Below are 23,024 nucleotides of genomic sequence, written 5' to 3' on the forward strand. Positions count from 1 at the left end.
GAATGCTCTGTCGTTTGTATGTACTCTTTTGCTAAAAGTTATTCTTTTTTTTTTTTTAATTTTTTGTTTATTGCAGTAGCATTGGTTCATAACATTGTAACAATTTCAGGTGTACATCATTGTACTTCCATTGCTGCATAGATTACATCATGTTCACCACCAAAATACTAATTACAACCCATCACCACACACACATGTACCGAATTATCCCTTTCACCCTCCCCCCTCCCCCCTTCCCCTCTGGTAACCAGCAATCCAATCTCTGTCCCTATGTGTTTGTAAAAGTTATTCTTGATATTTAATTACCCAACACCATGTCGTAAAAATGCGTGTCCTGGTGTTCAGCTGATGAGGGAAGAGGGTAGAGACCAGAGAGGAATTTTGAGAGATACCGTGTAGTTTAGAAGAGTAGAAAGGGAGACACTGGTTTTTAGTACTTATCTCAGTCCAGTGAGTAGAATGTGGGCAGTGTCACTAGATGGCAGGCCGGGCCTTGGGACAGATGGTCGTTTGAGGGCAAGTGGGTGGGTTAATCCAGTTCCTCCGTACTTATCTGTGTGTCTCTAGACTGATTTATGACAGTGAAAGGCAGTGCTCCCCTACTGTGAAATATGTTCATTCCACAGACTCAGGAGACAGCCTCTTGATGCAAGTGTGTCTCATTCTGGGACGTGCACAGTCAAGAGGATGGAGTTCATGACCCTTTACTCCTCAGAGTGAAGAAGTCATGGTCACAGTGTTTCGTGTCCACCTGACAGCATGACCCCCCATTTTTCTCCTGTTGTGCAGGTGACTTGGATTATTACTGGTTGGATCCTGCCACATGGCACAGCCGGGAAACCTCACCTATTAGTTCGGTAAGCTTTCTGGGCAGTGAGAGCCTGGGGTCAGGGAAAACGGGGCTGTTCATTATCTTTGTCTGATAGGTGATAGAGAGCCATCTTATTCTGCTCCATTATACATGTTATGAGAGTGAATATTGATTTCACTCAAGACAGTCCAATTATCACTGAGTAATTTTAACAAATTTTAAATTAAGTAAAAAGCAGTTATTGAATAATTATTATATGTAAATAAGATATTTGCTTAATGATCTCAACATTAACAACTCAAAACACAGAATCCATTTTTTATATAAGCCGATGTATTTTTAAATTTCAATGAATTTCACTTCAGAACCATTTTTTAGAGATGCGCTTGGTTCTGACGACCGTTAACACCGCAGTATATAGTGTGTGTCCACTGCAAATAAAATATAGTTGTAAATGAAGACTGTTAGAAGCCAAGGGTAGAGCCCCCCAGAGTAAAGAATTCCATCTAAAATGTCTTCTAACTGAGGAAACACACATGATACAAACAGTAATTTTGTGTCTGTGGGAAAGAAAACAGCTGCTGTTTTTTTGAATTTTCTTTTTATGAGGTCACACTGGTTTATAACCTTATATGAATAGCTTATGCTTTTTAACTTTTTTCATGTTTTCATAGCATCCTGTAACGTGGCAGCCATCTAAAGAGGGGGACCGATTAATTGGACGTGTTATTCTTAACAAGAGAACGACGATGCCCAAGGAGTCAGGTGCACTCCTGGGTCTGAAAGTAAGTGTGCTGGGTGCCGGTGTGTCTGACAGGGCATTACAGGGTGGGCGCAGTCGGCGAAGTTGCTGACGGTGGTTTTTAAGTATCTTTCTGTCCTCTCCAAAATAAAATCCTTCTAGTGAATATATCTTGTTAATATATTGACATTTTGTGGTAGATTTAGCATTTTTATCTAGGTTAATGTTTTAAAATCATTTTTATTAATATGGCACACAGAGGTGTTAGGAAACTGCAATAAAATATAGGAAAATTAAAGAAGTTTTCTCTGAATATGAAGTTCAAGGATGACTTTTACATTAAAAATGTTTTAATGGATGGTAGTAAAGTTGGATAATGTGGGCTTCATAATTTTATTATATTTTGACAGCAACATAAAACATCATTGAGATTGTTTCCTAAATGCAATAGTATTTACAGTAATACCAAAAGGCAAAATGTATCTTTTAAAAGTATTAATTGACTTCTGACAGATATAATTAAAAGGCAATAAATTACAAAAGATTGTTTTATTGTAGAGAGAGATACACACACACACACACACACACACACACACACACACGCATTTTATTTTATCATGTGTGCATGCGTATGTGTTTTAAATCACCCTAAGCATTGTGGATCAACCTCAGCCTCTGAGAATCTCTCTCCCACTTTTAATTGTACATACTTAGCACCTGCATCGGGAGAAATTAAACTTAGAAACTTGCAGATGTATTTAGTTTTAGTTACAGTGGAAAAGCCAAGTGAAAGTGCTGAATATTTGGTAATATCACTCAGACTTGGCGAGTTAGAGTGGAGCAGACAGTGCTTTGGCTGCCGAAGTCATTCCAGTGATCAGCATCAGAGATCGAGGTAGGCTGGTCCTCTGTGGACCATGGTGAATTGCTTCCTCAAGGTGGCCTGTTCTTGGTTTGAATCGTTAGTCTTTATGGCTTAGACCTACATTCTACTAAAAATGTACAAAAGATGTAAAGATCTGATGTGACAGTGGGGCATTATCTCCATCTAGAAATTGGTAGGCATGAATTTAGAGGATAAAGAAAAATGAGCCCTGATGTCAAACACTTGCTGTCTGGCGGTCAGTAGGGCAGACCAGGCCCCCATCTTCTAAGGGTGTACGTTATTCATGGTGCCCTTGTGTTCTTAGGTCAGCATCAGTAATCAGTACGTAAACTTTCTCAGGACGCGTGGTCATCTCAAATATCACAAGATGTTTTCTTTTCAAACTATACTGCCAGCTCCTTTCCTCAAAAATGTATTTCACTTAATTAATGTCCCTGCACTCAATTGTAAATACATCATAAAAGACGGTAGGATTAATCCCTCAAACTAATAAACTTACATTTCAGTGTGAGCCTTGGGAACTTATAAGTTTATGATTATCCAGGTTGTTGGAGGAAAAATGACTGACTTAGGACGCCTTGGTGCCTTCATCACCAAAGTAAAGAAGGGCAGCCTGGCAGATGTAGTTGGACACTTAAGAGCAGGTAAAGTTTCTTTTTTCCTATTTAAACAGTGTGTTCTCTGTGCATGAGTTGGTGGTTGTCAGTTTTGGGTAAGTTATATATAAGTCAATTAAGTAAATAACTAATCTAATGCATGAATAAAGATTGTTTTCCTGATGTGGGTATTACTGATTGCAATAATAGGTAACTGTACATCAGTAGCAGTTTGGAAAGAGTAAGAGGAGGAATCTTTTTTATTTATGTAAAATCCATAGATGCAAAATGCTGAAGGATTACTAATTTTTGTAGATGGCTTCATAATATGGCAACAAAAATCCAAAACAATTTAGCCTTGTAAAAAAATAATATCATTGTTTAATTCTTTAGTTCATATTTTAAGCGAGAATAATTACTGAAGTTTTTCATGGCGGTCCCAAAACACTCAGTAGCAGTGTTTTTTAGTGAAGTACCATCATAGTCACATTTCTCACACAGATTATGTAATAAAATATTTGTTAATGTAAATGTGATGTGTGTTGTACTCATGACGATGTGCCACTTCTTGGTATCTGGAAATTTACATTCTGTTGCTCTGTAACCTTAACACAACCTAATAATATCATTTAATATGTTCAAATATACTGTATTCAGTGGCAACATACTTTAAAACCTATTTTTGATAAACTGCTTACTTTTAATTTTGTTAAAATCATATTAACATATTTTTCTCAGTTTACTTCAGAATTTAGTAGAAATCTTTTGGCTAGAGTGTCTGCTCATGCATTTGCCGGACCATTATAAAGAAAACAGAGTAGGCTGTAGGACTGGGGATTAATAACCCATAGAAGGACAACATCTCTAGGCTGTGTTTTCAGTTTTTATACCTTAAGGTTGTAATTATTGGACCCTTGTGTTGTAATTGACTCCTAGGAAATCAGCTCGAAATCGTCTAGTTGTTCCTTTGATAGGGACGTGCTGTGCAGGTGTCGTATACGGAGAAAGTCCCTATCAGGGTTTTCTCTCCGTCTGCTCTGCACACAGCTCTGGTGTGAGAGGTGCAGTCTGTATGGTTTCCTGTCAGGGATGGTTGTGATTCAGTAAGAAAACAGCTCCTTCAGGAGAGACTGTGTCAATATACTGAGTCTTGCCTTGTTTCATGACTCAGACAGAAGCCTTGGACAGGCTGAGAATCTTGTTGACCACTCTGTTGTAAGATGGCCAACTACAGAAGGCTGAGTATGCAGATCAGGTCATGGACATCATGGCTTCTGATTTTGTCTTTGTGTTTTAATAGAATGTTACTTAAGAAACTCAGTGAAGGGTTTTTCTATATAATGTATCCCTTAGTGATTAATTTCTTTTATTTATACCCTTATGTGCCCAGAGCCTGAGAAACTTAAATCTAAAATATTAAAAGCTCAACTTAAATAACTATAAAACATACAAGTGTGCTTTCACTTTAAGCAGTTGATGTATTTGAAAAATGTATGCTTAATAAGTTAGATCATCAATTCTGCTTGCTTTACGTTATCATGTAGGAACCATTTCCCTTCTGTTTGCACGTGAACATCATTGGCCTGTGAAACTCCAGTGCTGCTTTTATCAGCATGACCTTTCTTCAGCATGGTGGTCTTCAATCCCGCCATAGCTTTCTCTGTTGCTGCTTCCCCTGAGGCCCACACATTGCACCACGACCTGATTTAATCACCAGAACACAAAATTGAGCCCGACACTGTCCTCGTTAAGACTCGTCAGTGTCTCCCAGTCATCATTGGCTCAGTCAGACCTCTGTAGCTTTGTCCTCTTCCAGCAATTCCAGTCGCATCCTTCACCATCCACTCTACCTCCAGGCGTGGTAGTCTGCTTGTAGGTCCTTGGAGAGCTCTTTCCACCCGTAGGATGCAGCCACTGCCTCTTGTCTGCCTGTCTGCTTTCTGCTCTTGTGCTCTGCCTGTGGAAGTCCTTTCCATCCTTCAGAACTCATCCAAAGTTGCATTAGTTCTAAAGTGTTTGCTGATACCTCACTTAGAGCGGTAACTAATTACTGCCTCCCTGGCCCTACCTGGCTCTACGTCTGTCCTCAGGTGAACTCCTGTTATTGCATTTGACATTTTCTTAAAGGTTTACATTTCCACATTTCTCTGCCACCAAATCTCTGGATGGAGAAGGTCTCTTTTTTCATCTTTGTATTGTCATAATCTGCATCCCTGCCTGAAGAGATGATCTATATATAAAAAAATATTGTTAAAAAGTCTGCCTTCTGGTTTAGGAGGTATTGATTTGTAAATAAATAAATACATATATTAAGTTAATTTGATATTAAAAGTTATGCTTCCAAGTTGCTGTCTATAAGGAGGGGAATTTTATGATTCAGTGCTTTTGCAAAATGTTGATTGCAGATCATTACTCGTTAGTAAAATTGATTTAATGGTTTGCATCCTTCATTTAAAAAAAATGAAATAGAACATAATAGAATAGACAATATCAGGGTAAGTATTGTTGCAGAAAATATTTTTTCTTGCACACGCACATGTATACACATTCACATGATGTAATCTTTATTTTTTTTCTTGATCAAAAACATTTAAAAGACTTCTAATGTATTTTAAATTTGTAATTATTTCTTTTTTTTTTAAATAGTGAAATATATTTATTGCCTATTTGAAAAGCTTTGCTAGGTAACTCCTTAGGTCAAACTATTAGAAGTCATTTAACTCTTGGTGATACTCTGTTACCCAACCAAAGCAGCACATGCACGTTTTAAATATTTGTTTTTTACTTTTTGAGTAAGCAAACGCTTGGGGGGAAAAAAAAAGAATTGCTTTAAAATAGTCCTAGCAAAACAAATTTTTTCTGCTTTTTTTTTTAAAAAGACCTAGCTAAACAAAAAGATTTCATGTTTATAGTTAGCTTTAAAATGTATAATGATGATATTGATCTATCACTTCAACATATATTGACTTAGCTATTAAATGTTATAGGCACTGAAACAACAAAATAAGCAGAAACATGAAAAATTTGAGATGCTCATAGTCCTGCTGAGGCTGGGCTACTTCGGCTGAGGTGCCGTGTGAGTGGAAGGGTGCTGGGCAGAGAGCCGTTTGGGACCTCGAATGCACTAAATATTTATGGAAATAAACAGTTTTTCGCAAATGATCTATGTTGAAAACTCTCCCTTAAATAACAATAATAAGTTGTTAGCCCACATATTTTAGCATCACATCACTCTCTTTGATTACTCTTAGAATATTTAAGAAACTAATGAGTACTGTATTAAATTTTATCATTTTGAAAATATTTTCTGATTTTGCTTTAATGCTCACAGTGTATATTCTGTGTAGAACGTGTGTTATGAACATCTGGAAGTGGGTTAACTGTCATGCACCAGCTCCACATCTGCTTGCTTTGTACCTGCCATAGCCACTTGCGTTACCCCGGGTATGGGTTCAGACCCTCCCGTGCGTTTTTATGCTGCTGTGCATCTGGGGAGACAAGAAAGCATGACTTACAATTGAAAAATTCATGCTAACAAAAGTTAATTGCTATTTCTACCAAAAATAAAGCAGGATTTACGCACAGTTTAATAAGCATCTTTCACGTATAGAGCCTCCTACATTTATTATATGGAGGGCATGCTGCTAATTATTATTTTTTAATGTTTCCAAATAGGCTGTGCTAATTCCATCCCATAGCATGAGATTATTTTATATTTTTTCTGGTATATCTCAAAGGATAAAGGTAGTCTTGTGTTGTACTGTTTCCAGTGACCAGTAATATTCTATGGGAGAAAGAAAAAGAAAAAAAAAGAAAAGAAAGAAATAAAAGAAGGAGAGAAAAAAGTGTTTAGAAGAACCATTTAGCTGACATTATATGCCAATCCATTTGCTTTTGAAAGCAGAGCCTAGACAATTAAACTATTTGTATATGTTTTGCATTTCTTTGTTAAAAAAGAGAAAAGATAAGTAAAATAAACAGAATATATAAGGTAAAAAAATACCCTTTTTTTTAAATTCAAGGGGATGAAGTTCTAGAATGGAATGGTAAACCCCTGCCGGGAGCTACAAATGAAGAAGTTTACAACATTATTTTAGAATCAAAATCAGAACCTCAAGTTGAAATTATTGTTTCAAGGCCTATTGGGTAAGGCTAAAAAAACTTACTTCTTAAGTTTAGTAAATTACATGTATTAGCAGGGTTTTAAAAAGAAGTTTATACATTCATACAGTACATGTTAACATGGATAGTTTTTATTCAATTATGGGCATACATTTTAGATTTCTAAAATTTCTTAATTTTTTAAATTGAATTCTGAATTTTCTTCACTACATTTTAGAAGCTCCACAATTTACAATTGTAGTATCAAAAAGTATTGATATGTATTTTTCAGAAGTGAAATATAAAGTAAAAATATTTTCTTTTAATGGTAGACTGTTTATGCTTAGTAATTCTAAATTAATTAGTAGCATTTCCTTAAAGGGGGTCACTAACAAACATCTTCCTGTGATGTTTACAGTAGTGATGAGTTCCTATGTCTACATGAACTTTTTATTCTAATAAGAATAGAATATTTTTTCTATATCTTTACCCATGGTAGTTCCAACTTTTATTTAAAATCAAGCAAGTGTGAAATATTTTAACATTTTAATTGGTCAGAATAATTGGTATGATCTTTTTAAAACTTCAGTTTTCAGCATAATTTAATTATGCTACAGCCATTGGGATATTTTCTATATCTGTGTGTAGAGTTCCCATATTGTTTTCCTTGCAAACCCACAAAGTCCAGAATATTCATTTTGCCAGTCTATAATTTTTTGGAAGGCATTTTGAACTGTTTCATTATAGTTGGCTTAATGTTTGAATATATTTTTGGAAATATTTCTCTTTTTTTTCCTATTCTCTAATATATTATAGAGCCTTAATTCAAGACTTTTTATGTTGAAGAAGTAGCAACCTTAAATTTTTGTTGTCCTCATGAATATATGTCAATGCAAAACACACAAGAAAATACCATTATGAACATGTATGATCATATGTTCCAAAGAATAATATTAATATATATATATTTAACTCTAAAATGCCAAGCTTATAACCAATTTTAAGTGGTGATTATTGAGTAAACACTGAAGACATTTGCAAAAGTATTGTACATTTCCATGCAGATTTTTAAAAATAACGACACTATATAATTTATGCTAGTTTTACATGACCTGTTCTAGTGCTGAGGTAAATATGAGGCTGGAAAAGAGGTAAGTAAGTTGGAAAATGAATCAAAAGTTTAAAAAATAAAATTTAAAATCAAGCATTGTGCACATTGCCAAATACTTTCAGATATATAGTGGTTTAAAAGTAATCAGCTAAAATATCATTGATTCATGGTGACATAAAAAAACTTACAGACAATTAAAGTAGACTGGAATAAATTTGCATTATTTTTACTTTTGTATGCAAATAATTTAAAAAGTAATAATCTTCATAGCCAAATCCTAAACTGTCGTGAGTTATGGAATTCAAAGCAATATGGAATACAAAGATTATACTTAAATAGAAAACAAATCTGGCATCAACTTTCCAGTTAATAGAGAAATTATTTGAACCCTGGAAGAAGAATTCAAGCTGTATTTGATAATTATGTTTAATGTAAATCTATGATTAATTTAAAGCAAAAAGCAAATATTCATAATTTGTGGCATAGTGATTCCAAAAATCATTCCAAATATAACTTACGTGCACATGGATGAACATGGTCTAAGGGACATCAGGTATCTTGAGATATTGACCATTTTGCCAACCTCCCAAATACAGAATTCTTGACCTTTGTGCTTATAATCGTTATTAGAACTATTCTACCACTTTATTTGTGAGTAGAACTAATTAAGAAGGCTTGTGTAAACATCAAGTGGAAATTTATGCCTTAAAATATTACTGAAGCAAATAACATTAATTAAATTTTGATTCAGAATTACTTTAGAAATTTTTTTACAACTTCTCCACAATCCGTCTTTCACAGACACATAAAATCCAAAGCTTATTCCTAGTTTTAGAGTTCCAAATTCTAATTTTCTTAATTGACTTTGAGGCTGATTATCTAAGAAGTTGTACTATCTGAAATATTATTGTTTCTGAATTTTTAAAAATCTACTATTATTTGCCTAGATTAATTTAGAAGAAGGTAGCAGAAGATAAATAGTTAGTTTCTTGAGGCTTAGGTATTGCAAATTAATTTCTTAATTATCATATAAAATATATTTTATGCAGTTTATTAGCTAGAGACAATATATAATGAAACGTGTTTATAAAATACACGACACAGGAGATATTGTCATTTGTAGGAAGTATAAATTGTAGGTGGTTACGAGAATTACTTTGCACAAAAGAGTGAAAATGAAGAGTCAGGAAAATAATCAAACAGAGAACACTGTTCTTGTTTCTGTTCCCCGTAAAAGTGCAGAGAAAATAAAACTGAAGTTAGGTCACAAGGTAAGTGGTTAGAAATTTTAAATAGTATTCTAATAATTCTGTTGGTACTGGCTACCTCCGGTCTGCTTTAATATGTCATATTAGTACTTGCATATTGTCAATCTCCTTAAATTGACACTAAAATATCTTGGAATACCAGAGGTAAAGTAGTTCTGTGTAGGACAATTCCCAAGGCAAGCTGGTCCAGGGTTCTCAAGGTCACAATGGATAATGGATTAAGCTGAGGTTATACTAAATATTTATCCAGAGTAATTTGTGAGTGTGACAGGAATGGGTGTTCTCACAGGTCACTTTCTAATCATAGAGTAAATGGCCATATATTTAGCTAACTTCAGTATGGAGATATGAATCTCTATATAGGGTTATATATGTGTATATTAATTTTATATTCACATATATAAAGTATTTTGGCTTTTTTGTTGCAAGCTTGAGTCATTTTTAATTTCCAAAGCAATTCATTCTTTTCATTTTATTAACTTTGCCCATGATATTCACCATATTATTTTATTATCAAGAGATGTTTCCATCCCTTTCATTCAGTAAACTCTTTCAGATGTGTTTGTAAAGCATATACTAATTTGTAAAATATGTGTCATTTTGATTTTCTAGAATTGAAGTAAAATATTACCTTTAACATTTTTTTATTTCCAAAACCTGCTGTTTTGGTAGTAAAAATATTGTGGTAATTGTAGCCACAATATTAGTCTGACTGTTGTCATGTTAAAGTGTTTTGCTATGAAATATATAAAAACTTATTTTTACTGCACTCTTTTTGTGTGTGTGGTGTTTGACATTCATGCACATTAGTAATTGCCCTGGTAGTGACTTGTTCATCTCCACGCCTGTAAAGACACAGAAGGATTTCTCGCAGCACTGAGATAGAATGTGGCTGTGACGGCCTCAGGTGGGGTGGTTCAGCTCATGGATTTTCACCACTCTGTTTCTTTTAGTGACATTCCCCGGATTCCTGAGAGCTCCCATCCTCCCCTGGAGTCCAGTGAGTATATGATTTCTTCATTACTGTAATATATATTGAATGAAATTGAAGAATGCAGATTTACCGTTTTTAGTTACTTGATATAAATGACTTGGCATTACTCTACTAAGGTTATCTCCAGTGGTATCAGAAGTTGGCAACCATGCCAGTCATTGGAGCCCAGAGCAGTTCTGCCTTACTCTCAGTACTCTATCTGCTGCACATAAACACCTGTTGTCACGCTGGGTTACTCAGGTTGGTTGGGGATTAGCTGAGTCTCGTGAGCAGGCTGGCGAGGGAAGCAGGCACATTGTCAGATGATCGTGATGCAGTGATATGGCGTCAGGCCTGCTCAGGGAAGAGCAGGGCCTGGAGCAGAGGTTGGGTTCAGGGGACCTGAAGCAGTTAAGGGACTGAGGCTGGAGGACTGCGTGATCTACATGGGCGTTCAAGTCACTCCAGATGGGAGAAGGTGGCAGTGTGTGAAATACACTACGGACAAGTAATGAAGTTTTCAGTGAGAGTGTGGAAGTGACCCAGATATTTAGTTTGCAGTGGATTGGCATTAAACTAATAATACTTGGATATGATCACCAAGTATTAGTACGTAACCTAGCTGGTAGAAATGTAGAATAAGGGTAATTTAAGGGGAAAACACGTGTTGGTGGTTATAAGGAGGTAGAAAATAGATGGGTAGGGTGAACAAGGAACCAAAGATTAGGTTAGTATTTCACATGCACGCTGTCAGGTTCTGCATACCTGCTGGACATGAGCCCAGATTTGGTTTTGAGCTTTCTGGTAACCAATATAAAGAAGGAAATGAGACCAGTTGTATAATTTATACTGTTGATACTATTTAAAAATGAACTGCTATGATATTAGAAACAAACTGATTATTAGAAGCAACAGTGTTCTTGTACTGAGACCCAAGGATACTTGATAAAAGAGACATAGTGGGCTGGCCCCGTGGCTTAGCGGTTAAGTGTGCTCACTCCACTGCTGGCGGCCCAGGTTTGGATCCCGGGCGCGCACCTACGCACCGCTTCTCCGGCCATGCTGAGGCCCCGTCCCACATACGGCAACTAGAAGGATGTGCAGCTATGACGTACAACTATCTACTGGGGCTTTGGGGAAAAAATAAATAAATAAAATTAAAAAAAAAAAAAAAAGAGAGAGACATAGTAACCAAGAATTTTATGACAGTTTCTAATAGTGAAAAGTCTTTGGAGGGCAGAGAAGGATGCTATGTGGTTTAATTTAGACTTAATTTACACATATAGAAAAAAATGTGTGGATGACATACCCTCAGGTGGTGGTCCATAGATAGTATTTTCTGTGAAGCTAATTTTTGAATCACTGTGGTTTCAAGGTTTTTCTTGCTGGGCTGATAGCATTCCACAGACATTCTATACACTGATTGTGTCAGGGTACAACTTAACAGTGATCTGGGAAGAGAGAACTTTCATTTTAAAAAAAGGAGGAGAAGGCCCTCGCTGAGTGGCTGAGTGGAGAGCCAGTCTCCTGCACATGAAGGTGAATCAAGTCACTTGTGGTGAAATGCTAGAGATGGTTCTCAGACAGTCAGGAGATTCATCTGGAAGTCAAAACTGAGATGGATGGTAAATCTTATTGTAAAACAGTGATTAATTCCATAAATTATATTTTATGTGCATTCATTTTAATTTCAGTAAGGATAGTTCGTAATAAATGATCCTTTAGCCAAGATAATAAATGTAACGGGTACCATCTTTCTTATCATTAAAAGCATGAAGACTTTACCTGTATGTGAGGTTATGCAAGAGCCTAGACTGTACAGTGCCCTCCAGAAATGCAGAAAATCAGTAGTTACAAATTGAAGCAAATAAACACAATATTTAATTATTTCATTTTAAACACCTCTAAAATAGACCACCAAAGAAGACAAAATGATAACTTTCTATGGCTATCCCATTGAAAGTAGGTTCTTCTGTTATTGATGGTGTTGAATTATAGATTTATGCTAATAAAATATGCATTTAACATCTTATAAAAATATTTATTCCCTACACATGTCACAAATATGTTACTAAAAATTACTTAAACTTTTTTCTCATTTTAGGTTCAAGTTCCTTTGAATCTCAGAAGATGGAAAGGCCTTCCATTTCTGTTATTTCTCCCACCAGTCCTGGAGCCCTAAAAGATGCCCCACAAGTCTTACCAGGACAACTTTCTGTATGTACTTGTGTGCATGGTGGAGACCACTAGGACTCGCTCACAGTCTGTCTTTGAAGCCTGTGGTGCATTTGTAGTCATTTAACACCATGATCTACTTTGTCAATTTTTCGTGCACTTATTTATTATTCTTTTTTATATTTATTTGGAAATATTTATTGAGTGCCTACAATGTGCCAGATGTTCTGAACATTAAATGATAAACGATAACATAAGTAAATAAAACATCGTTCAGTTTTTGTGTGCTGTATAGAAGTCTCTAAGGTAAGCAATTGGTTAGACATGATAAACTTAGAATCTTCCGTTTACTTAACAACCTTATGAGCCTGGAGCCTGAGAAACGTATATTTAAAATATTCTTTTTAACTACTTAAGACATTCATTGCTGACATCACTCTGAAAAATCTCCTGTTTTCCTCACTGCTGCCTCATATGTGACCCGGGGAGAGTAAAGAGTGGTGGCTAGAACTAGTGTGGAAGCCGCCTCTGTGTAGATTCCTGTAGATTACAGGACATCTGTATTAATAACTAAAAGAAAACCTTGCTTCAAATTATCCTATAAATAGTTGATCTTTTGCTCCTTTGGTAATGTGTGGATTTCTGTAGTCTGGTTTTGCTGCTCTTTTCTTGGTTTTAATTAAACAAAGAAGATAACTATAAGCTTGCTATTATTTTTAAAACCTTTCTTGGTTTAACTTCTATCTTTAGTAGATTGAATGTGTTTGAATAGTCCCTCGTGTTTATTTTACCCCCTCCGCCATCTTTTTTTTCAGTGTGTGTGTGAGTCTCTCATACTCTCCACCTGTGTTCAGGAGGATAAAAATTCTGCGGTTTTATGAAAAACACATATGGTATTAATTGGGAGCAGAGATACAGATACTGTCAGCTCCAGTTCGAATCCTTTATCTGCCCCTTTCAGTGAAACACTGATTGCACATTAAATGAGCTTGTTTTGTTATAATGCCTCCTAAACATGTTCCAGCATCTACCCATGAAACAACTCGTGCTCATAGTACTTATTTGACCATAGAACCAAAACTAACTTCTAAATTAAAAAAAATATTAAAGTTAACATTTTCCACTGCCAGCAGAAATACTGTATTGACTGCTAAACTTCCGGTTTTAGCAGTCTGACAGTAGTATTTCAGTGTGTCATTTTCCCGTTTTTCTTTAAGCAAACTACTGTGAAGTCTTAGTAGCAGTATCATCTGGCCTTCACGTAGTCTGAAGGCATCACTTATGTGTTGCACCTTCCATTGTTCTTTTCCTCTTCTCTCATGAAAATTAACCTATAATAGGTTAATCATAAAAATTAAATGAGAAAATATGTTCAGAAACAGCATTACGTGGTGTCAAGCAGCCCCAGGGAACCTGGCCCTGACCTCCTCCAGATCACTGTGTGCATCCTTCCTGTCACCAAACCTCGCTTTATTTCAGCCACATGTGCTACTACAAGACACTTTTAGCCAAAAAGTAATCATTAAGGCAATTATAATCACCAAAAACTTGTGATTAGCATTTAAAAACAAGGATAATTATTTTAATATCCCCCTCTTCCCTTAGTTTTTAGAAAAGTTTTATCATTAATTGTATTTCATAACATGATGTAAGCATATAAGTTAACACTGTAGGCCTGCCAGTTCTAAGTCATGTTTAAAATGTATGAAGAGAAAAGTCAAATTCTAAGTGGTCATACTTTCTAATTGGTATTCTTTTCAGAAATAATACCTATCATTCAATTGTACTGCAATTTGAAATTTTTTCTTCAAAAATAATTTCAGTATTTTTTTTGTAAAATTATAAGACCTTGTGGTTTTTACAAATACTAATTCCTGTCTGCGTTGCTCTTAGGTGAAGCTGTGGTATGACAAAGTGGGACACCAGCTGATTGTAAATGTTCTGCAAGCAACAGACCTGCCACCTAGAGTAGACGGGCGTACCAGGAATCCCTATGTAAAAATGTATTTTCTTCCAGATAGAAGGTAGTGAATAATTCTGGAAAAAATATGCAAAAATCTTCACTAATAGAAAAAATAGAAGTTTCTCTGCTGAAATATAGTTTTATTTCTTTTTTAAAGCTTTATTGAGGTATAATTGATATACCAAAATTTCCACATACTTAATGTATACATTTTGATGAGTTTGGACGTGTAGTTTTAAAATGGATAATTCTCTATGAGGGAATAAACTACATTATCCCTGAAAAAAAAAAAATCCCTCAAGTCTTGTAGTTCTTTGACAATTATCTGCCAATTTAAAATTTTTCATTACCTTGTTTATCCATCGCTTCTTCTTTGACAGTGACATCATTTAGAATGTACCTGTGGCTGTGCCTAGAATCCTAATATTGCTTACATCCTAGTTAAAGTTAGATTAGAATCAAACTCTACAGTTTTTTAGACTTTTATACCAAAGTTATGAATTAAAAATGGTAAAAATCCTGGTAGTGGTATTACATCACTGCAGCAGATGGCAGCCTTGGCTCGTTCTTGCTTTTTTGTTTATAAAAAATACTTATTTTTTAGTGATAAAAGTAAAAGGAGGACCAAAACGGTAAAGAAAGTGCTGGAACCAAAGTGGAACCAGACGTTTGTCTATTCTCACGTGCATCGCAGAGACTTCAGGGAGCGGATGTTGGAGATAACCGTGTGGGACCAACCTCGAGTGCAGGAGGAGGAGAGTGAATTTCTAGGCGAGGTGACGTATTTGTGAAGATGCAGGTCACGTTTGTGTGCTCTGTGTTAATTATGATCGCTCTGGTGCACGTTCTGGTCAAGGGGCTGATCTAATTTGAGAACTGCCCTTTCAGATCCTCATAGAGCTGGAGACGGCACTCTTAGACGATGAGCCACATTGGTACAAACTGCAGACACATGATGAGTCCTCACTACCTCTGCCTCAGCCATCACCGTTCCTGCCAAGGCGACACGTCCACGGAGAAAGCTCCAGCAAGAAACTACAAAGTAGGTTAAAGGTCTTGTTAGTAACCGGAAGTCACTGTGTTGTGATCTAACTAGAGGTTAACATTCAAGATGTTTTTTCAAATGTTTATTAGAGATTGAAATATTGGAAAATTATTCATCTTTATAGAGACTTGGCAAAACTATTTTCTACATTTCCCAATGAAAGTAACATATATATATGTGTGTATATATATATGTGTGTGTATATATATATACATACAGCAGAGTAATTCCAGAGCTGAAGGTTTAGAAACTCTGAATAACAATTCTTTGCCTAGTGCTGATTGAGCTGTTGGTTGTTGACTGATAGAGTATTTTCTGTCATTATCGATGGGTTGCTACATGTGAGGTTTTAATAATTTATAGTTCCTGGATATTTTTAGTATCATTATTCATAAGAAACATTTTTTAAAAAACATTGTGAAGTATGTTTGTTGCTATTCATCTGGCGATTTGGTAAAACCGTATTTTTTCTGTACATATTCGTTGATTTTTGACTTAGGACTAAGTCTCTAATTGGACAGCTGAAACTTAAAAGCTTCCTTTTGGTAATCTGGAACCAAATTGTTTTCCTCATGGAATTGAATATTTTATGTTAGTGCTTCTCTGATAAATCATTTCCTCAAAATTAATGTTTAATACAGTATAATGGCTAATTTTGAAGGCTAAACATAAATATTTTATAAAGGCCCTGGTGCACTTTCAGTCATATGAGCTCAGTAGAGCTCCAGCCAAGAAAGGTCTCTGTGAGCCTTTCCACTCAGCCCATCCACCCTGAACGCAGAGGAGGGCTCTTCATTGGGTGGAAAATAGTGGACACTCTTTGCTATAGGCTCTTAGTATAAGACATTAATTAAGGAATGGTTTGAAAAGTCAAAATCTTATTCTACAAAGTCCCCTTCCTTCTATACATCTTCAGTGATTGTAGAAAAGAAATAAAGAGAAAATGGTATCCTTGGGGAACAACCATTTCTTTAAAAATTAGCTCAGCTCAGTTTACTTTGTATTACTCTTGTTCAGAAGTAATAGTAGTAATGTAATTCACTTTAAAAAACAATGCGGCCGTGTCGTTCACCTTTTATAACCGATCAGAGATGGAGGTATCTGTTTGCCTTCCTGTTGTGCAGGGTCTCAGCGCGTCACTGACAGTGACATCTCAGATTATGAGGTTGAGGACGGGATTGGCGTAGTTCCTCCAGGTGCGTGGTGGGGAGCACGGCCCCACTTCCCTGTGCTTCTGTGCTCGATTCGCGCTGTCGGCTTCCAGACTTCTGCGGGAGACTGAACCGGAGATCTAGAGCACAGAGAAATCAGTAGTATATTATTCCATGGTGACTTGTGTTCCCAATTGTTAAGAAAGTATGAAATGGACTAGTAACTATTCATTAACATCCCGGTTTATTTAATTTAGTCAAGTTCTTCCTTAGACGCATGGCTAGCTAGGTTAAAATCATTATTTCACAGTGCTCTGAGCATCAGTGAACATACGATCTTCATTTTGAAAGGATATGGTTAATTTTCTTCAATAAAAATTCCATTCTCCTGTGTTTTATATTGTACATCTATGATTTTCCTCCTCTGTTTCTGAGATCATGTAGCCTTCCATGGAATATTCTGAGAACAGTGCATGGCAGGGCGCACAGTTGCATGAAGCATGGCTTAACTCCTAAGGCTTCTGTGATGTGTTCACCGCTGATTATACCTAGAATGTCGTATGTATGTTTTAAATAAGGAAATGCTTTAGAAAGATTCAATATTCATTTTAAGTCAACATCTTTTTGTCTGTAAGTTAGTAAAATTTTGGAGACATTGTGAAGTTCAAACCTCTCTTTCTTATCTGACTCTTTTGTCAGAAAGTCAGTAAAACCGAGTAGTGAAGGCTTATTTTCTTGGCACTAGTTCTGTACTATTTCCTTGATTTACTAATAAAAAGGAAGGAAATATTCAGATAAGAAGAAATTAAAGAGAAAATCTTGGGAGGTATCAATATGAGTTATTAAAGGCCTTCCTCTACGACCATATTGACATGTGTCCGCTTAATTTATGTAATTTCTCAGATGGAGATGCCCTAAACTTGAGGGCAGTGATTTCAGTAATAAGTCAATAGACAGATTCCACACCAGTGTCTTAAGTTCACAATTTGGAGAGACATATATACAACTTCATTAACATTAACACGAGGAGAAAATTAAGGAGAGTTCTTTAAAATTAGGTTTCCTTTGCTCCCTATACGTCAGAGAAAATACAGTATTTAATCACTGTGTAAAAGTACAGATGTTCTTGGAACAATAAACCTGCTATGCACGTCTGCATACCTGGATTCATTCTTTGATATCAGGCCATGAGTGGGAATTTTAAGTAATAGTGGATAATGTATTATATTTTGCTTTCTATTTTTATTTCTAAAAGGGTCATAATAACTAGAAAAATTCCCCAAAGACACTTTAACACAAAATTTAGTAGAATATTGGTTTTTTATGCAATTGAAAGAGGAAGAGTGATTGTACGTTAAATCTTTTGGAATATTTAAATAGGAATCAGTTGATTCCTGGTAGGAAAGGCATCAAACCTTTCTAACGAGAATTTTTGTCTATTAATCAGCCTTAATGTTGTTGTTACTGACTCATCTAAATCAAATTCACTTCTGTGACTGGCTCTCACATTTTATTCACCTAAAATTTCCTATTTTTTATGATGAGGCAGGACAGTCAATGAGTGAATTAATAAATGGCCAATTCAATAAATATGTGTACTAAAAGAGTGCATTTTTTCTGCTCTCCCTGAGGGATCACCTGGACAGCAGCCACCGTGGGAGTTAGGGGACCAACGGCGGGTGGGATTTGTGCTTGGACACCACCAAAGAGCCCTGAATCCTAAATATGTTCATGGTCCATTCTGAAATATGCCACGTCACAGTGTTCGCAAATATGTACAGTCTCTTGTATCTCACAGAAGCAGAGCCTAAACTGTCACTTAAAATAATATTCATTTTTATTTGCATTTAAAATGTAAGGAGGCAAACTTTTAATAGAATATAACTAATAAATTACATAACCCAAAAGCGATATTTTATGTTCCATAGTCTCTTCATAAATGAATAAAGGGTATAATGAAATTTATTTATATTTTCAGGTGTGCTCTTCATTGATCCAAAATGGATATATGGCAACTTCTAAAGATACATGTATGTGGCAATATAATATAGCAAGTCACACAGTGATATACAATGCATTTTTTTTTTTAAGAAAGACCATTTATTTATTTACTTTTGTGAGGAAGATCAGCCCTGAGCTAACATCTGTGCCAATCCTCCTCTTTTTGCTGAGGAAGACCAGCCCTGAGCTAACATCTATTGCCAATCCTCCTCCTTTTTTTTTCCCCCTTTTCTCCCCAAAGCCCCAGTAGATAGTTGTATGTCATAGTTGCACATCCTTCTAGTTGCTGTATGTGGGATGCCGCCTCAGCGGCCAGACAAGTGGTGCGTCGGTGCGCGCCCGGGATCCGAACTCGTGCCACCAGTAGTGGAGCGCGAGCACTTAACCGCTAAGCCACTGGGCTGGCCCCCTACAATGCATTTTAAATAAAGAGGAAGGATGTGTTGGTAAAATAAGGGCAAGAAGCTAACATAAAGTGAGGGATAAGTTGCTAAACAAGCATGTTGATACATTGCCGTGTACTTTTAGAGGCTGAGTACAAAGTTGCTTCTGCATTTCCTGGCATCCACATGAAGAGAGATGTGTTTAGCTGTGGCCGCCAGTTCTACATATGTTGAATGCACTTAGTGAAGTTCCTGGTTGTATGTTTCCTGAAGAAGTTCAAAAGCTTCATTTAGATGTTCTACCTCAGCCGAATCTTAAATTTCTAACATGCTGGCTTTTCTAGAACCAGAGTTCTGTGCTCTTGTTTGATGTATTTATCACCTTTCCTCACGTAGGGATCTAAGGTTCTGAGAGCAGTTGAGACCTCTAGAGCTTCTTTTTATTAACATGATAGTTATCATAGCCTTATTATTGTTTAAAAAAGCTGTTTTAGCTGCTTAAGAAGAGTAAAAATAACCATATACAGAATGCCCTCATCTGAGGTGAGGCATCTGACAACCTCAACTTTACAGAGCTTTATTGCAAATTCGGAAAACGGAAAAAAACCTGCAACTTGTAACTTTGAGCTGATGAAAACATTGAGATAAGCATCAAGTAGCAATTCCCTACCACTTTTTTTGGAAGGTAGAGTACATGTTGTCAACAATAAATTACACATAATGTGAAGAAAACCAGACTATTGTAAAAAGCAGACAAAGAATTATGAATGCATATTAGGATAGAGTAAAAAAGACATTAATTTTTATCTAAATACAGAGAACCCAAGAAAAAAAATAGTTGTACCCTTTTAACAGCAAGATGCCTAAATTCTCTGAAAGTTATTTCGTAGTAATTAATTATACCAAGTCTGAAAGTTCTATTTATATACCTTGAATATCCATTGAAATCTTGAAATGGTGTTCCCAATTCAATATTGACCTTCCATAATTATTGTGTAATTGATACCCAAATGTTATCAAATGATACCAAATGGTAATTTAAAATGTTTATGTAATTCAGACCTTGAATTAATTATCTTTAATAATAGCCACCGTTTTTAATAATGAGCTGTGAAATAAATTCATTACATGTAAATTTATTTTGTCTCTTTCTAGACTTAATATTACAATTTATACATCTGAACAACATAAAACTTTTTTCTACACGAAACTCAAATAATAGCTTACTTACTATGATGTTGGTAATAAAATGAAGTATATGAAATTATAAATTATAACGTGTGTGGTTCTCTTACTTGGTGATTATTCCGATGTGTTTAGAGAGAGGCAAAGTGGTTGAGCTTCTTTGGTCTGAATATTGTCAAATTGTACTTTATTAAATGTTTAAAGACCTTCTTTAAGTTTTAAAGCTTAGTCATGTGATCATCAAGTCACAACAAATGAACTCTTGGGGAATATTAGTCTACCTTTAATAATGATGTTTTGTGGCATATTTTAAAAATAATGTGGGAGTTATCAAGTAAATAAATGACAACAGTTCAAGCTGCCCAGTTAAGTTTTATGTGTTTGTGGTTCATGTACATTGTATGCAGTTGTAAATATAATTATTTTTCCTTTGGCCACAGAATTTTTTTATTTTCCTTCCCATAATAGCAAACAATGACCCTTGTTAAAAAATTTTAATTAAACTATTACCATGGGTTTGAGATTACTATTTTATCTTAACTAAATCAGAGATGATATAAACCTTTTTACTTCAAGGGAGAATGACTTTTAGAATTTATTTTTAGTTGCAACTATGTTAACTGTATTAACTTAATTATGTTACTAATTAGCACATTTGTGTGGCAGTCTCCGATGTGTGGGGTAGATTCCATGATTAGTTATTTTTCTCTGCATTCTTGCCACAGTCATCTCACTCATACACTATTTTTATTTGAAAATTGCAGTATTATCTGTGGTTTGCAAAATTCGTGATCAGTATTTGTAATAGTGAAGAGTTGCTACTCTTCTTTTTTAATTAAAATTGGTATGATATCATTTTAATGTTCTTATTAGTGAAGCCATCTAAATCAAACTAAAATAATTTATGCTCTGGAAGAAAAATTAAAATTTAAAAAGACACCAAATTTCTGAGCATTGACTTTATATTAACTAGTTCACTGTCAAGTGCTTGATTTGTGTTGCTGAAAAGTCACTAACTCGTTCATTCTTTAAATTAAAATGGCATCGCAACTCATCATCCTGTCTGAGGCATCAACTGTCACATTCATATTCTGCATCTCTGTGGTCCCTCTGAGCCCAGCTGTAACCTGTTCTCATGCATGTATCTGATATACTCTGTGTGCGTATACTGAATACTTAGGAAGATGAGGCTGATGATGCTGATTGCATGGCTTTAGTCTTAGTAGGTCAGTGGCTGCTTTAGGTATAATTTGACGTCTCCCCATGAATGTTCACATCATAGAAGAATACTGAATGTTTTTTTGTGTCTGCTCTTGCCAGTAGGTTACAGGTCTAGTGCTAGAGAGAGTAAGTCCACGACACTAACTGTGCCGGAACAGCAGAGGGCAGCCCACCACCGCTCACGGTCCGTGTCTCCTCACCGTGGCGACGACCAAGGCCGGCCACGCTCGCGTTTACCCAATGTGCCCTTACAGAGGTAGGCTTAGAGGTGGGCTCAGCGCCCCTGACACACCTCTTTATTGTGATACAATGTAAACTGCCACAGCACTCTGACTGGGATGAAATCATGCTTTGGTCAATCAAGTTATTTTTTTCAGAATCATTTGTAGGCAAAATGCCTTTGTATTAATTGCCCAACCTATGCAACATTCTGTTCTTTAATTTCAAGAAATTCCCCCAGGGAGTGGAAGATGTTATGTCCCAAGCACTGCTTTTGAATAACTGTCTTGTGTTCTGTTTGCTAGTTTCTCTCCTTTTAGGAGAAATTGTATGGTTGTGAATCAGACCTGTGGAGAGAAGTGGCAGAGAGGATAAGGTTAAGAGGCATAATGTATTTTTAAGAAATTTGAGATTGTCTCTTTGAAGCACTTTAAATGCTTGGAAAAGCATATAAACCACAAGTGCTGTAGTGGTCCACTTCATCTGTCCCTGAAATACACTCTGAGATTTTGATTAAATGTGCAGATGAAATCATGGTCCTTTTTTGATAGAGGTTGGAGGAATGGGGCTTAGGCCCACCCCTCATAGGGAAAGGGTACCTTTAGCCCATTGACAAGATGGGTATTTAGTTATGATGCCAACAATTTTCAACCCATGTCAGTTGCTTGCCAATTACTGTCAAACTTTCTCTGTTAGCCTTTCAGCCTGTTTTGGGAAGATGATACCCTTTGATGTGTATGAATTTTTGTAATCATTTTAGGAGTTTAGATGAAATTCATCCAACAAGAAGGTCACGTTCTCCAACCAGACACCATGATGCCTCCCGAAGCCCAGTTGATCACAGATCCAGAGATGTGGATAGTCAGTATTTATCAGAACAAGACAGGTATTTGTCCAAATTATGATCTCAACGTTGTACACTTTTCTGTGCTCTGTTTTAATATGATAGATAGCTCAGCATAGTACATTAGAGAGTCAAAGTATGTCGTTGCTCAAAACTGAACTTCTGTCAAAGAACAACTTAAGATATTCTTATAGAAATGCAACACTGGGAAATATTTGACTAACATCATATTGTCATAATATGTGCATTTTTTTTTACAAAATCAAAATTCGTTTTTAGCCAGTTTTAAATGTACAGCTTGTTTTTTAACTAAGATACTAACCTAAATTATAGGAGGGAGCCTACATAA

At 35.8% G+C, this 23,024-nt stretch overlaps 1 protein-coding gene across 3 annotated transcripts in view; it reads left to right on the forward strand.

Moving 5' to 3' along the window:
- RIMS1 (regulating synaptic membrane exocytosis 1) overlaps nucleotides 1–23,024 on the forward strand; it is a 442,630-nt gene that overhangs the window by 295,836 nt on the left and 123,770 nt on the right. For all 3 annotated transcript variants that reach the window (XM_087438805.1, XM_087438803.1, XM_087438804.1), the window contains 12 exons: nucleotides 790–857; nucleotides 1,486–1,596; nucleotides 2,984–3,083; nucleotides 7,058–7,181; nucleotides 10,469–10,515; nucleotides 12,593–12,705; nucleotides 14,557–14,687; nucleotides 15,231–15,402; nucleotides 15,515–15,668; nucleotides 16,796–16,867; nucleotides 21,712–21,868; nucleotides 22,592–22,717. In XM_087438805.1, the coding sequence (XP_087294931.1) occupies nucleotides 790–857; nucleotides 1,486–1,596; nucleotides 2,984–3,083; nucleotides 7,058–7,181; nucleotides 10,469–10,515; nucleotides 12,593–12,705; nucleotides 14,557–14,687; nucleotides 15,231–15,402; nucleotides 15,515–15,668; nucleotides 16,796–16,867; nucleotides 21,712–21,868; nucleotides 22,592–22,717 (1,375 nt within the window). The remainder of the gene's footprint in view (nucleotides 1–789; nucleotides 858–1,485; nucleotides 1,597–2,983; nucleotides 3,084–7,057; nucleotides 7,182–10,468; nucleotides 10,516–12,592; nucleotides 12,706–14,556; nucleotides 14,688–15,230; nucleotides 15,403–15,514; nucleotides 15,669–16,795; nucleotides 16,868–21,711; nucleotides 21,869–22,591; nucleotides 22,718–23,024) is intronic.

The sequence above is a fragment of the Ceratotherium simum genome, chromosome 13 (genome assembly GCF_057802395.1).
Source record: "Ceratotherium simum simum isolate JZ-2026a chromosome 13, ASM5780239v1, whole genome shotgun sequence".
Taxonomy (NCBI): Eukaryota; Metazoa; Chordata; class Mammalia; order Perissodactyla; family Rhinocerotidae; genus Ceratotherium; species Ceratotherium simum.